This window comes from Tamandua tetradactyla, chromosome 19, assembly GCF_023851605.1.
Source record: "Tamandua tetradactyla isolate mTamTet1 chromosome 19, mTamTet1.pri, whole genome shotgun sequence".
Taxonomy (NCBI): Eukaryota; Metazoa; Chordata; class Mammalia; order Pilosa; family Myrmecophagidae; genus Tamandua; species Tamandua tetradactyla.
This window is the reverse complement of record NC_135345.1, coordinates 26808849-26834849: the sequence shown is the minus strand read 5'-3', so window position 1 is coordinate 26834849 and position 26001 is coordinate 26808849. Positions and strand designations below refer to the sequence as shown.

The window sequence follows — 26001 nt, the reverse complement described above, 5'->3', positions numbered from 1 at the left end:
GCCTCTGTAAGGACTTAGTTGTGAAGATTTAAGGAGTTCATCAGATGAGAAAACCAAACTCATTAGCTTTGTGTTGTATTATGAGAAAGAATAAAGAAGGGAACAGTTTCGTAGAATGTAAAGAAAGCTCTAGAAAAAAGAAAAGGTGTCAAAGATAGTTCAAGCGGTCACTGTGGAAATGTACAAATCACACTCCTTACTCCTTTATATGATGGTGTTGGAAATCTGTGGACCGACAGATTGGGATTTAAATAAGTAATAGTGACCCTCCTCTGTCCTTGGACCTTTTTCAAACTCAACTCCTTGGACTCTATCAAACAGGTAAAAGGTGCAAAATATGACTAATCTATATGTTAAACTGTACTGATTGTGTAGGGTAGTGAGATATAAGGAGATAAAAAGCAGGAACAATATATGATCATGAGGCTAGAAAGAATTTGATACACCTATTACCTATTGGCATGTTTTCTTTAGTTTTTAGACTATTTCACATTTCAAAGTCCCATTCCCAAAGCAAAATATTCTGCAAATCCCAATGTTTGTTTTCAGTCTGAACTCCTGTTGCAGTTAAAACCTTCTCTTTTTCTTTAGGAGTATTTACCTGTATTTTGATTTCCTATACGCCATGTAATTTCTACTTGTGTGAATGTGACAGCTTGAATTAAGCAGCTATTTATTGAACATCTATATTCCAGGCACATACAGGACCTTGCCTTTCCCACCAAATGCCATGTGGATAAGTGTTCCATCTTATAGGTGCTTACAGGGCCTGCAGCTTTCAGTTCTGTCTCTTCCTCTTATGCTTTAGGCTCTAACCCCAAGATGACCTTAAGATGATTCACCCCATTTGTACTCTCTATAATTGTTTTCTGGCACTAAACAATTTTTAGGGTTTCCTTCTTAGTGTATCTTTCTAGATTTTGTGTATGCACGGCTTTCCTCTGTGATTATTCACATCATTACATTTAGAAACTAATGTAGGTTGACTTTTGCATCTTTGTACCTGGCAACCATATAGGGGTTCAATGATAAAAGACAATGTATTTAATGTCTTTGATAAGACAGACCTCAGAAAATGATTATGTATTGTTTACTGTAAGGGGTACAAGCTTACACTTCCCTTCAAAATTCTAAGTCGAGTAGACCTACTATCAATTTCGGCTTTAGAGGCTTCATAATTCAAATACCCACGAAATTTTTGGTTTCTTATTTACCAATCAATATTCTTATTGTAAAAATCAATATTTTTACAGCAAGATATCTTTATCAAAGTCCTGATAAATTTACTTTGTTCTTTCTTTTGGTGGGGGAAGGGGAACTGATCTTGGTATGATTTTTAAAAAAAACACAGATACCATCCCCCACTTTACTTTCTGTTTCTATATTTAACCAAGAATGCTCTCTTTCCCTCTAAGACACCTCCCCTCAAAGCACAAACCATTATATGTTCTTTTGTAAACAAGACCAAAGGAGAACTTTTTATTGGAAAAGCAAGCTGTTGCTAAATAATACTCTCCAATTTTGTTCAGATCAGCTTTAACTGATTCTGAATTGGGAGACAGGCTCCTTGAGTGTGACAAAGCTCATTTCTCCATTCACGTGGAAGTCAGCCACCATCTCTCTCTTGAAAGCACTTCCTAGTTAAAAGCATTGAAAAGGAAATTAGCACAGCGATCACTCTGATTTCAAATAGATGACGAGGTAAGGTTGTAAATACACAAACTGTAATATGAAATTTAATTTTTGTCTTTATGAAGTATTCTGAAATCAAAGACCATAATACATGCATCAGGCACATTCAACAAGACTTTTTACAATGGTTTTATTTATTCCTTGAAACTGCCCATATTGCAGGTTTTTCATGGATGAAATACGGAACTGAGCAGATTCGTTTTTTCCTACAAAATTATGGTATAAACTTGCTCAAATTTCTATCTTATTGCTAATAAACCTTACAGGCGCACAGTATGTAAAATAAACCCCTTAAGGACTGAATGCGGAGAGCATGCTGCAAGGTACGAGAAATAAGCTAAAAATGAGCATATAAACCTACATCTGGACCAACACAGTACTGAATGCTGGCAAACATGTATCACAACACAGGGAAAAATTAATAAAAGGAGATACAGTTCAGTCCTGAAAGAGTTAAATAGAGACCCTAATATATTATTGTTTCTAACCATCCAGCCCACATTACAGTGCTTGAAAACAAAGTAAAAAGTCTGGCACAGAAAATTACCCACATTTGTTCAGAACTCATCAGAAGCATAGCTGCTTCTAAATAAAAAGTAAGTAACTTGGTTAATAACTGCAAAATAGCATCTATTTCAAAAAGGAATCTACTTGTGGATTATCTGGTTAACACGAATGGTTTAGTTCTTCTCAAAAACTGCACTGGAAAATTCCCTGTTGAGGGCACAGATGGTATCAGTTTCGTTTTAAACAGAAAAACAACTAACCAGTTATTATCACAAATAAGTCTGTGCAGTACAAATATTTCACTAATTAATATATATGAGGATGCCTTTAGTTGCCACAGTTTAAGAAAAGTCAGCAGCAGGTTAAATATTACACTAGTGTTCAACTCTGAAATCATTTAAAATATAAAAGGCATTCTACATTTGCCTTTAGCATGTATTCCCAATGGATGTGATAAATTCAATGGAACTAATAAAAACTTGATGATCACAGGCTCAGCTTCTATGCATACTTTTTAGGAACTGCATAGAATCGTGAAGAGTATAAGATGCACTTCTAACGCAGTATTTTTTTAAAAAAAACAAAGAAACAAAAAACTATAACATACTACACTTTAACTGAAGCATTCATCATTCTAAGAAGAGTGTTTATGATGTTACATGGCCAGTATCTCTAATAACGCCATCATGAGGGAGGAGGCATGTTCTATTACAACTGGAGAGCAAGGCTCCAGTTAAGTATATGCTGAAATGATTTGCAAATCCATGAAAAAGATTTTTTTTTAAAGTAGCTAACAAAAGAACTGATAAGGTAAACATACAAAACAATAAGCTACCACAGACACATCATTTCACTCTTTAGTTTGGGGTATGTAGAATGGCATAAAATAGGTGTGGAAAATGTCTGTATGTTACATCCTTGAAACCTTGAAAAAATCAGGAAGAGCCTTTACAGTCCAATACTTGAATTATCTTACTAAAAGAAACAAAGAACCAAAAAGCTCATTTTAATAAAGCCATGAACTTGAAAAATTATTTTAAGCTGCAGAGCTGGATAGGGATTGTTCTCAAAAAAAACTCATCTGTTATGGGTTGATTTAATATACTTTCTTAATTAAATAGCAAACCTGGAAAGTGGGGGAAACTTGTGGCCCATTAAAAGTAAAGTAGCACTGAAAACACTTCCAAGCTCTGAATAAAAAAGACACTGTTTAATGACTCCACAGAGAGAAGAATAAATACTACCCAGAAATAAGCAGGATTGCAAGTAAAAGCCAGTAAACAGTTAAAACAAAGAAAGATAAGGCCACAGTGAGTTCTGCTCTAGGTCACTGAAACAGATTTAAGGTGTGAGGCAGGATTAATTAACAAGAGAGAAGTTAGTGACCGGAGCAGATTAGAAAAGAGAAGGCTTTATATATAGTATAATGCAACCTGTGGGTGATTTAAGAAGGCTTGCAAGTAAGAAAACCACAGTAACTGATTTAACCATAGAACATGTTTTACAAATGAATTTCCCCCTGAAAAAGGAGGGAAAAGCCATTTAAAGATGTTAGGAATTGTATTTACAGTGGCAAAGTCTGAGCAAAACAGTGAGTGGTGAAGGGGGAAAGCAAAGCTGGGGGGAACAAAGATGCTATAAACAATGATTTTTAAAAAGTCTATTAATGGAAACTTTATCAAAATAGCCCAGGATACCAGAAAGACAATGTTCTGTATGTAAACACTGCAGAAAATTATGGATTTGCATTCATAAGGTACGCATGGCTCCTTATTTATGGAACAGTAAAAGCCTACCACAATTTAGAGGTAGCTTTTACTCTAAGAAAGATGACTGTATTACTATTACCAGGGCTGAGTTCTATAAAATTACTCATAGGATTCTTGTCCTAAATGTAGTCCAATGAGTCTGCTGCAATTTCTAAGAAACTGAACAAAGGCATAATCAAAGTGCAGGAATGGAAACAATGTAAAATTGGTCAGAGCAGCATGCAAGGCCAACACACAACCTTGAATGCAACCGTATCTTAACTGAATGGAAAGGAAATGTTTTCTAAGTGGGGGGACATTCTGAGAGCATAGGACTGGAGATGCTCAGTACTGGGGAGAGAAGAAAAAAAAAAGTAGGGGGAGAAAAAGATAAGTTACATCTGTATTTTTATAATCTTACAACTATCTGTTTCTAAAGTACTGTCTTCCAGCTATTTTAGTTGATCTAATATGTTTTAAGATTACAATGATGTTCTGGCCTAGGCTACAAAAAAAAAGTAAAGATAATAAAAACATGCTTTTGCTGAGATTTTCCTCATTATACAATAGGGCCACCATCTACCTACTGGTAGCAAATATTTCTCATGATATTTTATCATATGCCAGCAAGGCAGAAAACATCCTGCTGAATGAAATCACGGGGAACATTCCAAGTTGAAAATAAAATGTTTAACTTACACATAATACAAGTTATGTACAAGATTAGGTGAGGGACAAAACCTGAACAAATCCCGAAATACATAGATGCATTTACGTATGGGGAAAGTGGAACAAACCCTTCAAATAACAACATGTACTGTGCCATTAATTCATTAATAACTAAATGGCCACATTTAATCTCATGTAAATGTTAGAACCTCTTGAATTACCACTATAAATACATTTTTTTTTTAAAAAGGAAAACAGAAATAACTAACAACAGTGACTGAGAATAGAGACTTAGTTAACGTACATTGCATGTATTGCAGGCAAGGCAGAGGCATTTTTTTTAAAGCTTTTGCACAGACTTCATATAATCTTAAAAAAAAATATGTAGACCTTTACAAGATTTGACTTGCTAAAATCAAAAAACAATTTCAAATTATGAAATGTTCTAAGACTTCAGCTTTTAAAAAAATGAAAATAAAAATAACAACAAAAAATGGTTCAAGCCTTAGACCAAAATAACCCTGGAAGAGTCTGGTAATTTGATTAAACAAGCTGGTCAGGCTTGGAACCTAAATGTACTTTAGAGCAAAAGCTCAAAGTTTGCTTGGGGTAGAGGAGACTAGGGGAAGGAACAACCTATTTGGTAACAAAAGGTGTTACTATAAACTGTAATATAAAAAAGGCATGGTGAAAATGTACCTTTTACTAAAGCTTATACAAGTTCCTTGGTCCATAAAACTATATTAGGTTTGTATCTTCTAGTATGCTTAACTTTTTTATTCCAGCCACATTTCTATTTCTTGCCCATTAAAACAAAACCAAACAAAAACCAAACACACACACACAAAAAAAAACAGCTGAAAAATCGATTTCCAATAGAGTTTTTACATTTTGATGCTTTTCTTTTTCTCTTTTTGGTTTGATGTTGTTTGTTTGTTTTTTACTGTGGCTTCTGCATTTGAAATCAGCACTTAGGGGTTTTTTGAATAGTATTCACCTGGCATGAAAAGTTTTCCCACGAAACCACAAAAGACTGCTCATCTTTTTCTTTTCCTTTTTTTTTTTCTTGTCAATTTTTTGCATCACTCAAGTCAGTTTAAGTCCTAGCAAAAAAGACGGTAGTTAGGACACCACTGTTGCTGTAGATGATGTGACACTGGTTGAATTTGTGCTGACATTTGTGTAACTTCCCTCGCTGTTTGTGTTTGATTCATTTGGGGATACTTGGCTTGAATTGGCTCGAAGGATTGCTCCGGCTGCACTGCAGTGTGGCCGTGGTCCTGGTTCTGGTGTGTAGGTAAAAGTAAGACTGGTGGAATAAATGATTCCATCATTACGAACCAAAGTTACTGGAACCTGGACTGGCTGCCGGACCCATCTCCAACCTTCTCGGAATGCAGAAATGTCTGGGACAACACATAGCATACTCTCTCCACATCTACGGAGGAAAAATAAATAACTTAAAAGCACTTTAAAAGCAAGGCAAATTTTAGAAAAGAGATTTAAAACAAGGTAACTTAATATATTACAATCAATGTTGGAATAACCAAGAAATCTCCTGTACCCAAAGCCCTCAAAATTCAGGATGATGTAAAAAGTTTTGTCAAGTACCTGTACATAGTTTCAGCTTCTACATCCCCAAACCACACTCGTAAATTTGGAGTGAAATTCTGTCCCGTAAGTTCAAGCATTGCTACATCCCCACCGCCATTCAACTGCAATTCACAGAAAATCAGAATAACATTGAGAAAAATTTTCATTTCTCTTTAAGGTATACAAATTAGTTTCTCAAACAACTATATATGCAAAAAAAGATAATTAAATAATTCTTTTAAATGGCATGTTTGCAAAGACAAAGCTAAATATTTCAAGATAAAATTAACCAAGTTAATTTAAATGTAAATATTTTTGTGCCTATAAAAGCACATTCCTCCTATTTTTTGTTTTGTTTTTTTAATCAACAAATGATGCATAACGAAATTCTCCAATCACAAGGCCTTGGAGAAAAACTAAAAATCATTGTGTAATATAATTATGCCAGAAGTCATAGCCAAGCAATTGCAAAGAAATCCAACTTGTTCTTAAGTGGTCTCACCTGAAGACTTTCTACGACAGGCACAGGTGTGACGGGGGCAAGGACAGGACCCATTCCCTCATAAAATGTATATTCTGCCTTATCTGTACTAATGATTGTCCAAGAAGCGCCATCATTTATCATCTCTTTATTTGGTTCTTTTGGGCATGGAGTGGCCTTATGAAGAAAGAATGTTTAAGAAGCCGAGTTTTATATACATTGCAGAAGAAGAAAATTTTAATTTAAGCAAAGTAACGCTCACAGACTGAAGGTGATAAGGGAAGAATTCAGTAAAAATTTACAGAAACTTCCCAAAGCGTGGTGCTTTGCCAATCACTAAATACATTCAAACAATATTAATATGAAAATAGCAGAGAGCAGTTTTTATTATAACACAAGCTATTTCATTGATTTCACAGTAAATAATTAATAACACCTTTCAGAATAACTATTAAGAATGCTAGTACCCACACAATTTCTTGACACAGATTTGTATCTGTGACATAAATAGATATTTACAACTCTTTAGGGCCCCTAAGGAAGAAAGAGAATGGGAGTCTGGCATGCTTCGAGAATAGCTGGAAGCTTAGGTACTTTTAGCAGGAGAGAAACAAGATCTGAACTGGCAATCCCCTACCTTCAAATATCTAATCCAGAGATCCTGGATGCCCATCAGTGCTGGGCTGAGAATGACTGTGTGTGTGGTGCTCCCTCTCTGGAATATGTCTCCAGATGTTTACAAATGAGTTTTTAATGAAATTGTAACTATCCTATTGATTCATTTGCCCATTCTTAAGTGTCTTCATGAAAATCTTCTGAGTAAATGGTTAAAAATAGTTTTTGAAATGTCATCATCCCTATTTACTAATATAAATCAGAATCATCCCCTGAAAAATGCACAATGTGTCTGTGTACAATGTTTACAATTTCAAAGGATTCACTGAACACCCCAAATTTATTTCTGAGTATTCTGAGGGATGGGCTCTTTGCTCTCCAGATTAAGAACCTCAGAACTAGTTAACAGTTTTTTTGAGAATATTTCCATTGTTACGAGTTTCTCTTTGGGTAGGGTGTATGTCACCCTTTGACTGAGGATCTTGTGTGTTAATGATCCTTGGACCTGAGATAAATATCTGAACATATAGCTTCATGTATTTGGAAACAACTAACATCAAATGAAAGTTTCATGCTTCTTTACACTGCTACCCTAAGAGTTTGTACATTTCAGATTTCACCAGTAATTTTAAAACTCACCTGAAACTGGATTATTCTTTCTTGAGAAAGGCACAAATACATTCTTTCTGTATCCTTAAGGTAAAATGCACATTTATGGAGTTGTGACACAGGATCATCTGCATCCAGTAATGCAGTCTGCTTATCAACTTTCCTAATTATCTATATTTCAACAATGAAAAAGCAAAAAGTCATCCACACATGGAAAGACTTTTCATTTTTAACACTATCAAGAGTACAGAATGTAAATGCTATACAATAATCCATGACATTCATTTGTCATCTACTTATGTATGCAAAACATGAAGAGTAAGGCAAGGTACAAAGAAAATTTTTTAGATTACAAGTATGTTAGAATGTGGAAACTGTACCTTCTTCCATCAACATTTAAAAAATATATAGGGCAGGGAGACACTTGTTTTCTAGATCAGTGCTTTTCCAAACTTGAATGAACATCCAGTATGTTGATGCTGCAGGTCTGACCATATTTTGAATAGCAAGGTTCAGATGATCTTTAAGATAATATACAATGACAAATATTCCAATATCAAAGGGAAAATTGGTAGCATATTTACCATCTCTAGAAACCTACCTGGGTATAGTAGGCAGTGCAGACACTTTGTGTTCATTATCCAAATACTTACATATTAAAACAAACTAACAAACTAAGGCTATCATTTTGCAAATAAGGAAAACGGGTTAAGAAAGGTCAGGTAAATTGTCCAAAATCATGGTTCACAGGGGAGGGACCAGAATATGAACCCAGAGCTGGCTGCCTGCCCAGCCTGATGATCTCTTTCCATTATACCCTCCAATCTTATAACCCAAATAAATTCATCTACACACACAAAATAGGTATCTAAAAGATAATGCTATAAAACCTTAAATGATACTTTACACATAGAAAGTAATCACTATGTATTTGATGATGGTTATAAAGAGCAAGAATTGATACAGTAAAACCTCTCTTACTCATTTTTTTTCTTTGTACTAGGATCACTCCTAATAGCATACAAATACGCTAAAATTCTCTCAATTTAAAATCAAAACTAAAGAAAGATTCTTCCTTCACTATATGTTCCTCCCTCTTCCTACCTACCCTGTGTCTCTGCTCTCTATACTTATTAAATAAATAGATAAAAGAGTATCTATACTCCTTTTCTTATCTTCCTCACCTTCCAATTTCCTGAAACCTCCCCAGATCTGTCTCTAAGACTTCACTGCAACTGCTCTTGTCAAGGTCACCAAAGACCTCCAGAGAGCTGAATCCGATGGGACTTCTGAAGCCTCTGACATAGACATTCTCCCCTTCCTGCTCTTACTAATCCATAAATTAAAAATACCCCAGATCTTGATATTCTCATAAGCAGTAAGGACAACCGAAGCAACAGGCTGAGCCCCCAATCTTGGGGGTTGTTCACATGAAATTTATTCCCACAAAGGACAGATCAAGCCTACTTAAAATTAGGACTGAGTCACTCCCAAGAGAACCTCTTTTGTTGGTTAGATGTGGTCTCTTCCTCTAGCCAACACAACAAGCAAACTCACTGCCCTCCCCCTTCTACGTGGGACATGACTCCCAGGGGCGTGGACCTTCCTGGCAATGTGGGACAGAAATCCTAGAATGAGCTGGACTCAATATCAAGGGACTGAGAAAGCTTCTTGACTGAAAGGGGGAAGAGCAAAATGAGACAAAATAAAGTGTCAATGGCTAATTCCAAACAGAGTTGAGAGGTTATCCTGGAGGTTATTCTTACTCATTAATTAGATATCACCTTGTTAGTCAAGATGTAATGGAAAGGCTGGAGGGAACTGCCTGAAAATTGTAAAGCTGTGTTCCAGTAGCCATGTTTCTTGAAGATGATTGTATAATGATATAGCTTTTGCAATGTGACTGTATGATTGTGAAAACCTTGTGTCTGATGCTCCCTTTATCTACAGTATGGACAGATGAGTAAAACACATGGATTAAAAATAAATAAATAATAAGGGGAACAAATGTTAAAATAAATTTAGTAGATTGAAATGCTAGTGATCAATGAAAGGGAGGGGTAAGGGGTATGGTATTATGAATTTTTTTCTGTTGTCTTTTTATTTCTTTTTCTGAATTTATGCAAATGTTCTAGAAATGATCATGACGATAAATACACAACTATATGATGATATTGTGAATTACTGAGTATATATGTAGAATAGAATGATCATAGTTAAGGTTTGTGACTTTGTTGTTATATTTTTTTAAAAAGTTAAAAAATTAATTAGAAAAAAATTCAATTTCTAATTGTCTGTTGCTAGGATATAGTAACATATTTTATTCACGTACTGCTCTTATATTCTGTAACTTTTTTAAGCTCATGTATCGACTCTAGTAGTTTTTTTGTAGATTGCACAGGATTTTCTACAGATATGGTCATGCTTTCTGTGAATAAAAATTGTTTTACACCTTCAAAAAAAAAAACCCCAGAGCTGAGTCCTAGACTTCTTCCCCTTTCTCTATACTCTACATATTTAGAAGTTGACAACATCCATATTTATATCTGTAATATCTCCATTTAAGAGGTCTAATAGGTATCTCAAGCTTAACATATCAGAATTTTAGATTCTGCCCTTCCCCCTAAACATGATCCTTTATTCATAGGTCAATAAAAAGTGCCACCATTCACTCAATTCAAAAACCTTTATCTTGACTCCTTGCTTTCCTTCATACTTAACCATCTAGTCCTCAGCATATCCTGTCAATTCTACCTTCAAACAAATTTAGTCACTTCTCATCACCTTATGACTACCATAATCTTCTAAGACACCATCAACTCTGGACTAAATTAACAACAAAAGCCCAATGGCCTGTGTCCCTGCTTCCACTACTATAAACTTCTATGAGCAATTTTCACATATCAGGATAATGGTCTTTATCTTTCTTAAAAGCATAAAAAAGCTTTAGAATGTCTGTTCTCAAAAATATGCTTTTGTTGAACACTATATAAGTGTAGGTTAAGGGGGATAGGAAGAAGCATAGACCATTCAATGTCTATGACCTGGAGAAAACTAATGAGAATCCTTCAATTGTGGAAGCAGCAGAAAGACATATTTATCAGGATATTAATGACTGCACTACAACGTTTCTCTATTGCATTCTCCAGGTTAATTTTGTATTTTAACATTATTAGAAACAATCAGAGTCACATAATTTGGGGTGCGAAAACATCAAGCAAAAGATGAATTTCAAACAAGGCAGACCACTGGAACTTCACATGAATCCGTATGCAAAAACACTACTTTAAGAATTGGGCCTGTCTTCTAAATTGTCCATATGTAAGCTGTTGCTGTCAGCTTGTTTAAATATGAGTGAATCTGATCAGAAGCACAAACTGTGGTTCCATAGTACAAGCATTTAATGACAAAGCAAATAAACAACATCCTTAGAATAGAGTAATATATATAAATGAGAAGAGAAGAATTCAAGTAAATGCTGATTTGGTCTGTGTGTGTTGTTTTCTTCTTTCTTTCTGTTGGTCTACCCTTTTTTCTTTTTGGATTACTAATTTTATTCAATTTTTAATAAATCTATCCTCTTCTGGGAGAGTAAGCTAAAAAAAATTACACTTGTATTTTAAAAGAAATGAGAATTTTTATACTTTTGGACACTAGGATACAGCAGGTACCACAAAAAATGAACACAATAAATCTGCTTTACTTAAGAAAGGAAATCAAAATGTAATTTAAAGTGGCCTCTATCAAGCATGTTCGGATATACAATCAAAGAGGAAATATGGTAACACCAATTTATTAGAAATAGTATAACAGGAAGTCATTAAAAATAAATTCATAAAATTTGGTTAACTGCTTTAAAACATTTAAGAAATAATGTGGGGTATAAGTATGTATCAATTATAAATAGGAATGATTACAGACTAATACTTTTTAGAATTAAAGCATGAAATTGAGACCTACTTTTACATTTGCATATCGTGGTTTTCCTGCTGTAAAAATTGATTTTTTTACACAAATCACTAGAGCAAAACCAGAGCCATACCAATCTTGGGAGTGCCATGCCAGTAACTGAACACACAAGTTTGACCGTTTGCCCATAATGGATGTAGCCATCACGCACTGTGAATTCTTCTCCTTCTGATTCATCATCATCCACTGCAGTGGGTAGAAAAAGAGATTAAATTTTCTTCTAGAATTCATTACCTGCTTAGAAATATAACAAAATTAACACAGGGGCTTCTGGGAAGATGACGGAATATGGAATAGTAAGTTGCAAGGCTCACTCCTTTCCCCAAAAATAGCTAGTAAACAGGAAGAAACTCTCCAAAAGAAACTGTTCTGGGGCTCTGGATACCAGGAGAGTGATGCACAATATCCGGGGAAGAGTGGACTAAGAAACTGAGAAAACTGTAGTGAAAAACAGTAATTTGCATGACCAAGGCTCCCAGCGCCCAACCCCCACCTCGAGGCAAGCAGCTTCGGGTTGGCCCAGTCTTTATCTGGTGGGTTGCTTTGAACCGTGGGTTGCTTTGAACCGGGAGGGCTGTGGAAGCCCTCCTCTTCAAGAACAGATGGGGACACAGACCAGTAGAGTCAGTTATTAGCTGGCAAATTTATACCACTGGGTCCTGCTGCTTTAGCCCATCCCAGACAGGTGCTGCCGGCCAAAAGGTTAAAAATATTCTGCCTTCTTAGTTGTGAGGAACAGGAAAAAGAGTGACATCTGCAGGGTAATCCGGGAGAAAAAAACTTTCTGGTGTCTTTCCTGACCCTTTCTCCAGGACCCTTTGGAACTGGTCTACACCCAAGCATGAGTCCCTGGTCCTGCCTTGGTTGGGAATTACTGATAAACCAAGGGTCAGAGAGGAGCCTTTAAACAACATGATCAACAACAAAAACAAGACAAGCTAGAAACTGACCTTTATAATAATCTCATCAAGATCATCAGATATCCAGTTATCAGCAATTACAAGTCATATCAAGAAACAGGAAGATATGGCCCACTCAAGGGAACAATTAAAATGTCAGAGGAGATACAGAATTTGGAAAACAAATGAAAGAAGTTCAAACAAATTTCCTAAACCAATTAAACAAGATGAAGGAAAATACAGCTAAAGACATAAAGGATATTAAGACACTGGGTGAGGTTAAAGAAGAATTTGAAAGAATGCAAATAAATAAAACAGAACATATGGGAATGAAAGGCACAGATGAGATTAAAAACACACTGAAGGCTTACAACAGCAGATGTGAACAGTCAGAAGAACGGATCAGCAACCCGAAAGACAAGACACGGGAAATCCCACAGACGGAAGAACAGATAGAGAAAAGAATGGAGACATTTGAGCAATGTCTCAGAGAACTGAATGACAGCACAAAGCATACAAACACAAGCACTCCTGTCCTAGTTGGACAAGAGAAGTAAACTGTCATGATAAAGAGAAAATTCTGTAAACAGCAAGAGCAAAGTGATTCATCACATGCAAGGGACACTCAATAACACTAATGCCAATTTCTCATCAGAAACCATGGAGGTAAGAAGGCTGCTGGTACGATATATTTAAGATATTGAAAGAGGAAATACTGTCAACAAAGAATTCTTTATCCAGCAAAACTATAATTCAAAATGGAGGGAGAGTTTAAAATATTCACAGGTAAAGAGAAGCTGAGAGACTTCATTAATAAGAGAACTGCCCTATAAGAAATACTAAACGGAGTGCTCCAGACTGAAAAGAAAAGACAGGAGGGAACAGCTTGGAGGAAAGGGTAGAAATGAAGATTATCAGTAAGGGTAACTAAAAGGGTAAAAAGAAAGAAAAACAAGCTAGGACAGATAACAGCCAAAGGATAAAATGGTTGAAGTACAGTCTTTACAGTAGTAACAATGAATGTTAATAGATTAAGCTTCCCAATCAAATGACACATTTTGGCAGAATGGATAAAAAATATACAATCCATCTATATGCTGTCTACAAGAGACTCATCTTAGACCCAAGAATACAAATAGTTTTAAAGTGAAAGGGCAAAAAAGATATTCCATGCAAATAGAAACCAAAAAAAGAGCTGGGGTAGCTATACTGATATCAAAGACTTTAACCGCAAAAACATTATAAAGGACAAAGAAGGATGTGCTATATTAACAAAAAGAGCAATCCATCAAGAAAAAGAAATAATCATAAATATTTATGCAACCGATCAGGATATACAAAAATGCATGAGGCAAACACTGCCAAAACTTAAGGGAGTAATAACATCTCAACAATAATGGTTGGAGACTTCAATACACAACTGCTATCAATATATAGAACATACTGACAGAGGATCAATAAGAAAACAGAGAACTTGAATAATATCATAAAGGAACTAGACCTAAAATACACAGAATATCTTACCCCTAAACAGGAGAATATACCTTCTTCTCAAGTGCACATAAATCATTCTCTCAAGGATAGACCCCATGTTTAGCCACATAACAGGTCTCAATAAATTTTAAAAAGAATGAAATTGTGCAAAACATTTTCTCTGATCATAATGGAAGGAAGCTGGAAATCAACAACAGGCTGAGAGCTAGAAAACTCACAAAAATATGGAGGTTAAACAATAACACTCTTTAACAGTTAGTGGGTCAAAGAAGAAAGTCCAAGAAAAATCAGTAGATATCTCAAGAAAATGAAACCAAGAAGACAACATATCAAAATTATAGGATGTAGCAAAGGCAGTGCTGAGGGGGAAATTTAGAGCCCTAAATGTTTATAATTAAGAAGAAAGAGCTAAAAGTCAAAGACCTAACTATATACCTGAAGGAATGGGAAAAACAAAAACAAAAAAACCATAGCAAACTAATACCAAAGCTAGCAGAAGGAAAATTCATAAACATCAAAGCAGAAATAAATGAAAAAGAAAATTTAAAAAACAAGCAAAATCACTTCTGGTTTGTCCAGAGTGATGCCCCGATGAATCCCAGAGTGATTCGATCAGTGAGTGGAAAAGTATCTGCAAAGCCCCCTTTGGGGAGTGGTGAGAATGGGGAGAAATTCAACTTCCCCAAGTTGAATTCTTGATATTCTCACAGTGTGGACAACCAAAGCTATAGGCAGAGCCCCCAGTCTTGGGGTTTGTTCATATGAAACTTAACCCCACAAAGGATAGGTCAAGTCTACTTAAAATTTAGGCCGAAGAGTCACCCCCAAGAGAGCCTCTTCTGTTGCTCAGATGTGGCCCCTCTCTCCAGCCAACATGACGAGCAGTCTCACCACCCTTCCCCTCTCTACGTGGGACACGATTCCCAGGGGTGTGGACCTTCGTGGCAACGTGGGACAGAGATCTTGGAATGAGCAGAGACTCAGCATCAAGGGATTGAGAAAAACCCTAGAATGAGCTGAGACTTAGCATCAAGGGATTGAAAAAACCTTCTCGACCAAAAGGGGGAAGAGGGAAATGAGACAAAGTGTCAATGGCTGACAGATTCCAAACAGAGTTGAGAGGTTATCCTGGAGGTTACTCTTATGCATCAAAAAGATATCATCTTGTTATTCAAGATGTAATGGAGAGGCTGGAGGGAACTGCCTGAAAATGTAGAGCTGTGTTCCAGTAGCCATGTTTCTTGAGGATGATTGAATAATGAAATAGCTGTCACAATGTGACTGTGTGATTGTGAAAACCTTGTGTCTGATGCTCCTTTTATCTACCTTGTCAACAAAGGAGTGGAACATATGGAATAAAAATAAATAATAGGGGGAATAAATGCTAAAATAAATTTAGTTTAAATGCTAGTGATCAATGAAAGGAAGGAGTAAGGGGTATGGTATGTATAACTTTTTTTCTCTGTTATCGTTTTATTTCTTTTTCTAAATTGATGCAAATGTTCTAAGAAATGATGAATATGCAACTAAGTGATGATATTGTGAATTACTGATTATGTATGTTGTTTTATTTTGTTTCTTTATTTTTTTAATTAATAAATAAATTCTAAAAAAAGTACTTGCCAACCCTAAAAAAAAAAAGAAAAAACAAGCAAAATCAGAAGTTGGTTCCTTGAGAAGTTCAATGAAATTAACAACCCTTAGCTAGAGTGATAAAGGAAAAAAAAGAGATACAAATAAATAAAATCAGAAATGAGAGGGGGGACATTACTACTGACTCCAAAGAAACAAAAAAAATCCTAAGAGGATATTATGAGCAATTGTATTCCAAGAAATCAAGCAACCTGGATGAAATAGGCAATTTCCTAGAAACACAAGACTCTAGAAGAAATGGAAGGTATCAACAAACCAAGCACAGGTAAAGAGATTGACTCACTCATCAAAAACTTCACAAGAAAGAAAAGTCCAGGACCAGATGGCTTCACAGGTGAATTCTACCAATCATTCCAAGAATAAGTTGTACCAATTCTGCTCAAATTCTTTAAGAAAAAAAACTGAAGAGGAGGGAACACTACTTAATTCAGTGTATGTTAGCTTCATCACCCTAATTTCAAAGCCAAATAAAGATACTATAAGAAAATTATATACCAATTTATTTAATGAATGTAGATGTAAAAATCCTCAACAAAATATGTGCAAATCTAATCCAACAGCACATTAAAAGAATTATATACCATGATCAAGTGGAATTTATCCCAGGTATGCAAGGATGATTCCACACAAGAAAATCAATTAATGTAATATACCACATTAACAAATCGAACGGGGAAAACCACATGATCATACTGAAAAGGCACTTGACAAAATCCAGAATCCTTTCTTGATAAAAACACCTCAAAAGATAGGAATAGAAGAAAATTTCCTCAAAATGATAAAGCAGTGTTTCAACATACTAGTAAGGAGCAATCTGAGGAGGAAATCAAAGAAAAATATTCCATTTTCTAAAAGAATTAGATATCCAAGAATAAATTTAACCACATTTGTAAAGGATCTATATTCACAAAGCTTCAAAACATTGCAAAAAGAAATAAAAGAAGATCTACATAAAAGGAAGGACATTCCATGTTCATGGACCAGAAGACTAAATATCATTAAGATGTCAATTCTATCCAAACTGATTTACACAATCAACACAATCTTAATTGAAATGCCAAAGATCTACTTTAAAGAAATGGAAAAGCCAATTATCAAATTTATTTAGAAGGGTAAGGGATCCCAAATTGCTAAAAACATCTTGAAAAAGAATGAAGTGGGAGGACTCAGACTTCCTGACTTTAAAGCATATTACAAAGATACAGTGGTCATCACAGCATGGTACTGGCATAAAGGTAAGGCATTTTAATCAATGGAACCGAATTGAGAATTTAGAAACAGACCCACACATTTATGGTCAACTGATTTTTGAAAGGATTGCAAAGTCCACTCAACTGGGACAGAACAATTTCTTCAACAAATATCCATATTCAAAGTAATGGAGGACCCCTATTTCACACCCTATACAAAAACTAACTCAAAGTGGATCAAATACCTAAATGTAAGAGCCAGGGTCATAAAACTCCTATAAGAAAATGTATGGGAGCTGCTTCAAGAGCTTGTGGTAGCAATGGTTTTCTTATACTTTCACCCAAATCATAAGCAACAAATGAAAAAATAGATAAATGGGATCTGCTCAAAACTGAATACTTTTCTCCTTCAGAGGACTTTGTTAAGAGGGTAAAAAGGCAGCTTAATCAATGGGTGGAAATTTTTGGGAGCCTCATATCTGATAAGGGGCTAATATTCAGGATATATAAAAAGATCCTACAACTCACTGATAAAAAGGCAAACAACCCAATTTAAAAATGGGCAAAAGACTTGAATAGACATGTCTCCAAAGAGGAAATACAAATGGCTAAAAAGCACATGAAATGATACTCAATATCACTAGCTATTAGGGAAATGCAAATCAAAACGACAATGAGATATCATTTCACACCTAAAATGGCCACTATTTAAAAAGAAAAAAACAGAAAACTACAAGTGTTGGAGACAATGCGGAGAAATGGAACACTCATTCACTGCTGGTGGGAATGCAAAATGGTACAGCCACTGCGAAAGACAGTGTGGCAGTTCCTCAGGAAGCTGGATATAGAACTGCCATATGACTCGGCAATCTGCTACTAGGTGTATACTCAGAAGAACTGAAAGCAGGAATGCAAACAGATATTTGCACACCGATGTTCATAGCTGCATTATTCACAGGTACTAAAAGAGTGAAACAACCCAAGTGTCCACCTGCTGATGAATGCATAAATAAAATGTGATATACACATATGATGGAATATTATTCAGCTCTAGGAAGAAATGAAGTCCTGACGCATGTGAGAACATGGATGAACCTTGAGGACATAAAGTTGAGTGAAATAAACCAGACACAAAAGGACAAAGATGATACAATCTCACTAATATGAACTAAATATAATGAGCAAACTCATAATCTAGAATAGAGGTTATGAGGAAATAGATAGAATAAAAGTAGAGAAGCTGATACTTAACTTGTGCAAGATTTTTAATAAGGTTGATTGTAAATATTTCGAAGTGGATAGAGGTAATGGTAGCACATTGTCACACCTGTAATTAAAAGCACTGAATTGTGTGTTTGTGGTTGAAAGGGGGAAATTTAGAGTAGTGGATGTCACTAGAAGGAAAACCAGAGGATGAAACATGGGACTGTTTAACACAGTGAACCCTCTTGTGGATAACGAATGTGGTTAATAGTACAAATATAAGAATGTTTTCCCATGAACTAGAATAATTATGTCACTATTATAAGATGTTAATAACAGGATGGTATATGGGGAAAATACCTAATGTAAACTACGGACTATAATTAGAAGTAATATTGTAATAGTCTTCCATCGATTATAACAAAGGTACCAGATCAATGTTAAGTGTCAGTAGTAGGAGGGTATAGAGGGCCTGAGGTTTTTATTTTTTGAGCAATTAAAATGTTCTAAAATTGACTGTGGTGGTGAAAGCACAACTCTGTGACAAAACTGAGTCACTGATTGTTCATATTGGATGGGCTGTATGGTATATGACTAAAATTGATTTAAGGAAAAAAACTTTATACATCAATGTCACCATCAAAAGGAATTTAACAGTTTCACACTAAAAACATTTAATGCACATTTTTATACTCACAGAGATGGATGTAAAATGCTCCCCACTGCTGGGAACTGGCATGGAAATTACCTCCTTCTACATGCAAGTATCTGGTACTAACTGTCTGGGATCTAAGTCGATTAAACAGAGCCACCTTTGTTCCTGATGCAATGCACACTGCAAAGAAAAAGAAGCTCCTAGTTATGTGCTTTTGCTTTTGTTCTTTTTTTTCTTTTTATGGAGAGGAGAGCAAGAAGGGACTTTAACTTGACAAGTTATGATTACTCTCTTAATAATTTAGCAGATTAATGAATTCTGATAGCACATTTTTAACCATCCAAGAGTATCAACAATGAAAAACAAACAAAAAAGTCAAGGTAGCATTCCATGTCAATTTAAGGATATAAAATTATGTCCAAAAAATTGTTTTGAAAATGAGAGTTACATTGTATGTTCAATGAAGTGTTATTCATTAAAGGTAAAATAAGTTTAAAAATAATAAATGTCCAATGGTAGGATATTGAGTAATATTAAAATGAATTATGTGTACATAAATTCATTAATAAGGAAATATTTCCCTGGAATATTGCTGAAAATAAAAGCATGCTATAAAACACTACGTGAACGGTAGAATGCTCGCCTTTCATGTGGGAGACCTGGGTTCAATCCCTGAACCATGTACCCCCCCCCCCAAAAAAAATCACTATGTAAACTGTTGTTCTATTTAGATAAATATTTTTATATATGATTGCATATATGTCTCTTGTGCTTACATTCAATCATAGGGGATATATGCATAGAGGAGTCTAGAAGGATGTTTACCAAAGCTGACAGCAATTATTTCTGAAGATTGTGATTTTAAAGAAATCTGCTTTCTTCCAAATATGTTTAAGGATTATATTCTGCTTGAAATATCTCAAGAAAAAAACACCTATGTAAGCAGGAAAATATCCTGAAAATGAAATATATTCTCTGCCATCAAGAAATTTATATTCAATGCAAACAGAAAGATGAAGTGGTTAAGTGAAACCCTGTATTCTCAGATTTGAGTTGGAAATATCAGTCCAAATACATGACAATATATGCCTCTCAGGCAAGCACATTAAGAAGTTGGCCTTCCACTCCAACCAAAAAAAAAAAAAGCCCACCTTAAATCTGATCAGGTTTCTAGATTAACTACTAATTCACAGAAAATACATTAAACTACATCAAGCAAATAAAATCAGCAAAACCCCTGATGTGAGATTTTGCTAATGTAAATTTTATTTTTGCATATAAATTTACACTCGTGTGGAAAAGTCTAATGGCCAATGACTTAATCTCTTGAGTAAATCAGAGAGATGGAGAGGGAATCCATGGGTTAAAGAATACGTTAAGGACACATCAACATAATACATCTGTTATACGTACTATATCTTGTTTGAATTTTAACTCAAACTGATTTTAAAAAATGACACTTCAGACCATTTTAAATTTGAACATTAATTGGATATTTGATAATACTAAAACATTTCTTTGTATAGTTGTTTCATGTTTGTTTTATATGATCATGTTTATTAAAAAAAAACAAGATGCTTGCACACCAATGTTCACAGCAGCATTATTCATAATAGCAAAAAGGTCAAAGCCAATCACATGTGCACCAACAGATGAATGGGTAAACAAAATTTGGCATTACATACAATAGAATATTAGTTAGCCATAAAAAGGAATGAAGTTCTGATACATGGCACAACATGGATGTACTGTGAAGATAGCATGTTGAGTGAAGTAAGCCAGATACAAAAGCACAGATATTATATAATTCGGCTTATATGAAATAACCAAGACATCACAATCCACAGAACCAGAAAGTAGTTTACAGATTACTAGGGACTTGGGGGTGTTAGAGGGTGTGGTGAGTTAATGCTTAATGGTTATAGAGTTTCAGTTTGGGGTAATGAAGTTTGGGTAATTGATGGTGGTGATGCTAACATTGTGAATTAATTAATACCACTGAATTGTATACTTGAAAGTAGTTGAAACGGGAAATTTTAATATTGTACATGTTACCACAATTTTAAAAAGAGAGACCCAATCTTTTAGAGATACATGGAGATATTTACAGATGATATGTCTGGGATTTATATCAAACTAAAATGCAGGAGGTGGAGGTGAAGGTAGGGTGGAGCATGGTACAGATAAGATGAAAACAAGACTGGCCTGAAGTTAAAATCACTGTAGAAGTTAGATGATTATTTGATTTTATTATTCTATTATTTTATTTTATGTATATGTTTCATTTCATTATGCAACTCTGTCTCTTTGTTATATGTCTGAAATTTTTCATAATAAAATTAATAATAAGAGACTATGAACTGAAACACATTCAATATATAAATATTCATGAGCTCTTAATAAAACAAAAAGAAAAATATAAAGCAAACAACAAACAAAAAACCCTAACACTTCACTGGTCACCTTTAAAGAACATAATAGCATCAATTCATTATTCTGCAAATTAATAAAGAGAATTAAACATTTATCCTGCCTTTTCTCTACAGGCTATGTGTGAGGTAACCAAAAAATTGATATGGCAAAGTTCCTCTATGTAAAGAAAAATCCAGCTAATAAATGCATAAAATAATGAATAAAAGAATTAGAAATATACTATTTTTCAGCTCTTAATGAAATAATGGATTTAAGCAGCCATCATCAATGGTTATTAAAACCTTTAGATTAAAGGCTGCTCAGGAATTTTATAACGGATGGAGTAAACTAATAATAGGTGAACTTACAGATTAATCATAAAACAACAAAAAGTGGAATAACCAGATGTTATATGCTCTCTGATCTGATGCAACTGGATTTTAGAACCAATTCTAAAAGTCTATCCTATAGCATACGGAAAATATGAAAGTGAAACAAGCTCACTAATATAAGGAAATAATCAGTCAAATCCAGAATACTGACATTCCACAGGAAAAACGACCAAGTTTCTTCAACAAATGAATGACAAGGAAGGGGTGGAGGTACGGAGGGAGGTAAAGAAGAAACTATTACAATTCAAAGTGCACTTTGAATCGATCCAGGTGTGAATAAACGAACGATAAAAAAAACTTTAAAAAGATATTTTTGAGACAATTTGATAAATCTGCACATGGATTGCTTACTGGATCACACCAAAGAACTACTGTTAACTTTATTAGGTGTAATAATATTCAGAAAGAAAAGTCAAGTTTTCTTTCAGAAAATACTGGTTGCAGAAATACTGGTTGAAATAAGAAGTCATGAGAGATATATTAAAATATCCCAGCATTTGGAGGAGGAGCAGGAGGAGGAACTGTAACACGTAGAACAGGGAAGCAGGAAAAGGAGGAGGAGGAAGCGGTGGCAAAGATAATGAAACAACTGGTAAAATTGGTGAAGGCTCAGTGGATTGCTACATAAAAATGGTGTACAGGGGTGTAAATCTTGAGTTTTGAAGACAACTGTATAATTATATAGCTTTTACAATGTGACTATATGATTGTGAAAACCTTGTGTATGGTGATCCTTTCATTGAGGGTATGGACAGATGAGTTAAAAAAATAAGGATAAAAAATAATGGGGGGGATAAAGGGTAAAAATGGGTAGACAAATACTAGTGGTCAATGAGAAGGAGGGGTAAAGGGTATGGTATACATGAGTTTTTTTCCTTTTTCTTTTTCTAGAGTGGTGCAAATGTTCTAAAAATGATTATGAGGATAAATAACTGTGTGAAGATATTTTGACCCACTGATTTTATACCATGTAAGGACTGTATGTCTGTAAAGATTTCTCAAAGAAAAAAAAAAGGTGTAGAGGGTGAAACACACAATTCAAACAGAAAAACATATCATTTTAGTCTAAACATGTGCTGATGAGACAGCATCCTAGAAAACATTCTGCTAGAGCAAACTGTATTGAGTTCTCAGGATGGCCCTCTAAAGCCTATTTGAAATCACAGTGTGTCTCAAAGGGATGCTTTTGATATTCTAGGTGGATTAATTTTTTTGGAATGGGAATTACCTTGGGCAGTAGTGGACATGTAGCACCATGGGCCAAATACAAGCCAATGCCAAAGCACCCTTTCTAGTCATTGTGATAACAACAGGAAAAATATTTTTAAAAAACCTCCCATATTTTTCAAACGCCCCTCGGGAGCAAAAAGGAAACATCTCTATTAAGAAACACTTCACTTGATCAGGTATTACAGGTATTGTCCATTTTCAATTAAAAATAAAAAAAGACAATAAAGCAGCAATAATGATTAAATGTGACATTTTCAGATAAGTATGGGTTATCAATATATATTAAAGAATGAACTGGCTCTTAAAAATGCTATTTTTAATTAAAAAATAGTTTAATTTTTAAATATCAAGTCATGGTGGGAGCTGGGGACAAAAAAAGATAAGTATACATACAGTCAGCGTTTTTCAATGACTGCTTCTTTTTTGAAGGTTTGGAGATGACTTTGATCCGCTTGCTGAGGAACACACCAATGTCATCACTGTTACCATAGAACATCTTTACAGACAACATGAAGTGCTTTCTCTTGTCTGAATCAGATATGTACAATGTTTTGGCTGTGCAATAGTTCTGCAGAAGAAAAGGAAAGTTTTAATGGCACCAAAACCTTGTTGGTTATGTACCTATAACTCAGAATGGCCTTGGTTAAATTTGATTCAGCTTAAATGCTGAGAAACCCAACTGTAAAAATAACGGAAATTGATCTCTGAAGAAAAATTCCAAAGTCTCTCTTATCAAATATATGAAATACTAGTGCTGTAATCAATTTTTCCCTCTCAAATATACTTTTAAAACAGCCATTTCTGAGTTGCAAAATTATCATTGAATGTTATGGCAGCAAATTTTTTTTTAATACTAAAAAAGAAAAAGCGAATGCAAGCATTCCTATTTTGATCATTCCGTTCTACGTATATAATCAGTAATTCACAATATCATCACATAGTTGCACATTCATCATCATAATCATTTCTGGAACATTTGCGTCTAGAAATAAAACGAAAACAGAAAAAAAATTTATATATACCATACCCCTTATCCCTCCCTTTCATTGATCACTAGCATTTCAAACTAAATTGATTTAACATTTGTTCCCACTATTATTTATTTCTACTCCATATGTTCCTCTCATCTGTTAACAAGGTAGATAAAAGGAGCATCAGACACAAGGTTTTCACAATCACACAGTCACATTGTGACAGCTATTTCATTATTCAATCATCCTCAAGAAACATGGCTACTGGAACACAGCTCTATATATTCAGGCAGTTCCCTCCAGCCTCTCCGTTCCATCTTGAATAACAAAATGATATCTACTTAATGCGTAAGAATAACCTCCAGGATAACCTCTAGACTCTGTTTGGAATCTCTCAGCCATTGAGACTTTGTCTCATTTGGTACTTCCCCCTTTTGGTGGAGAAGGTTTCTCAATCCCTTGATGCCGAGTCTCAGCTCACTCTAGGATTTCTGTCCCATGTTGCCAGGAAGGTCCACACCCCTGGGAGTCATGTCCCATGTAGAGATGCTTGTTGTGTTGGCTGAGAGAGGCCACATCTGAGCAACAAAAGAGGTTCTCTTGGGGGTGACTCTTAGGTCTAATTTTAAGTAGACTTGACCTATCCTTTGTGGGGTTAAGTTTCATATGAACAAACCCCAAGACTGGGGGCTCAGCCTATAGCCTTGGCCGTCCACACTGCTGGTGAGAATATCAAGAATTCAGCTTGGGGAAGTTGACTTTCTCCCTGCTCTCACCATTCCCTGAAGGGAAATTGGCAGCAAATTTTTTAAACATAATTTTTACAGTTAAAAAAATCCATGATACTCTCAGGGGTGTGGACCTTCCTGGCAACGTGGGACAGAAATCCTAGAATGAGCTGAGACTCAGAATCAAGGGATTGAGAAAAACCCTAGAATGAGGTGAGACTTAGCATCAAGGGATTGAAAAAACCTTCTGGACCAAAAGGGAGAAGAGTGAAATGAAACAAAGTGTCAATGGCTGACAGATTCCAAACAGAGTCCAGAGGTTATCCTGGAGGTTATTCTTACACATTAAGTAGATATCACCTTGTTATCCAAGATGTAACAGAGAGGCTGGAGGGAACTGCCTGAAAATGTAGAGCTGTGTTCCAGTAGCCATGTTTCTTGATGATGATTGAACAATGATATAGCTGTCACAATGTGACTGTGTGATTGTGAAAACCTTGTGTCTGATGCTCCTTTTAGCTACTATATCAACAGAAGAGTAGAACACATGGAATAAAAATAAATAATAGGGGGAACAAATGTTAGAATAAATTTAGTTTGAAATGCTAGTGGTAAATGAAAGCGAGGGGTAAGAGGTATGGTAGGTATAATTTTTTTTTTCCTTTCCTGTGTTCGTTTTATTTCTTTTTCTGAATTAATGCAAATGTTCTAAGAAATGATAAATATGCAACTAAGTGATGATATTGTGAATTACTGATTACATATGTTGATTTTTTTTGGTTTCTTAATTTTTTAAATTAATAAATAAATTTTTTTTAAATGATGACTTTCTTTCTGCAAAGAAAAGATGTATCAAAATTCAATCAAAATATGTAAAAGATTTTAGCAGAGACTCTTTTCAAAATAGTTCATACAATATTTTCCCTACATAGCTTAACACCTATAAGTTTAAGGAAAACAATGCCTCACCAACTGGATGATGATAAAATATCTTAAGTCAGAAAAAAAGGATATGAAAAAAAAACGGTTTACTTTAGCCATGGGATAATTCATAACGCAGAGCCAAAAGAACTAAACTGGAAGGTAGAGAGAAAATAAATGCAGCAAGGGCATTAAGTCTATTTACCTGGAAATAAATTGCGGTAACTGACAAGAGAGTATTAAAGAGCTACAGCACTCATAAAACAGCAATAACACTTCAAAAACACTATCTCAATTATACACGACAATTCTCTATCTTTCCTACCCTCCTGATTCCTGTGAATTAGGGAAGGGCCTAATCTACTGACAG

General features: G+C 34.9%; 1 protein-coding gene across 8 annotated transcripts in view; it reads right to left on the bottom strand.

Moving 5' to 3' along the window:
- Window positions 1–1345: 1345 nt before the first annotated feature.
- The window catches only part of RBPJ (recombination signal binding protein for immunoglobulin kappa J region), a 312323-nt gene continuing 287667 nt past the window's right edge, over window positions 1346–26001 (bottom strand). For all 8 annotated transcript variants that reach the window (XM_077136540.1, XM_077136543.1, XM_077136539.1 and 5 more), the window contains 7 exons: window positions 23405–23579; window positions 19020–19157; window positions 11957–12069; window positions 7945–8085; window positions 6712–6867; window positions 6228–6331; window positions 1346–6054 (listed from right to left, as the gene is read on the bottom strand). In XM_077136540.1, coding sequence (XP_076992655.1) covers window positions 5739–6054; window positions 6228–6331; window positions 6712–6867; window positions 7945–8085; window positions 11957–12069; window positions 19020–19157; window positions 23405–23579 — 1143 coding nt within the window. In that variant the 3' untranslated portion in view covers window positions 1346–5738. The remainder of the gene's footprint in view (window positions 6055–6227; window positions 6332–6711; window positions 6868–7944; window positions 8086–11956; window positions 12070–19019; window positions 19158–23404; window positions 23580–26001) is intronic.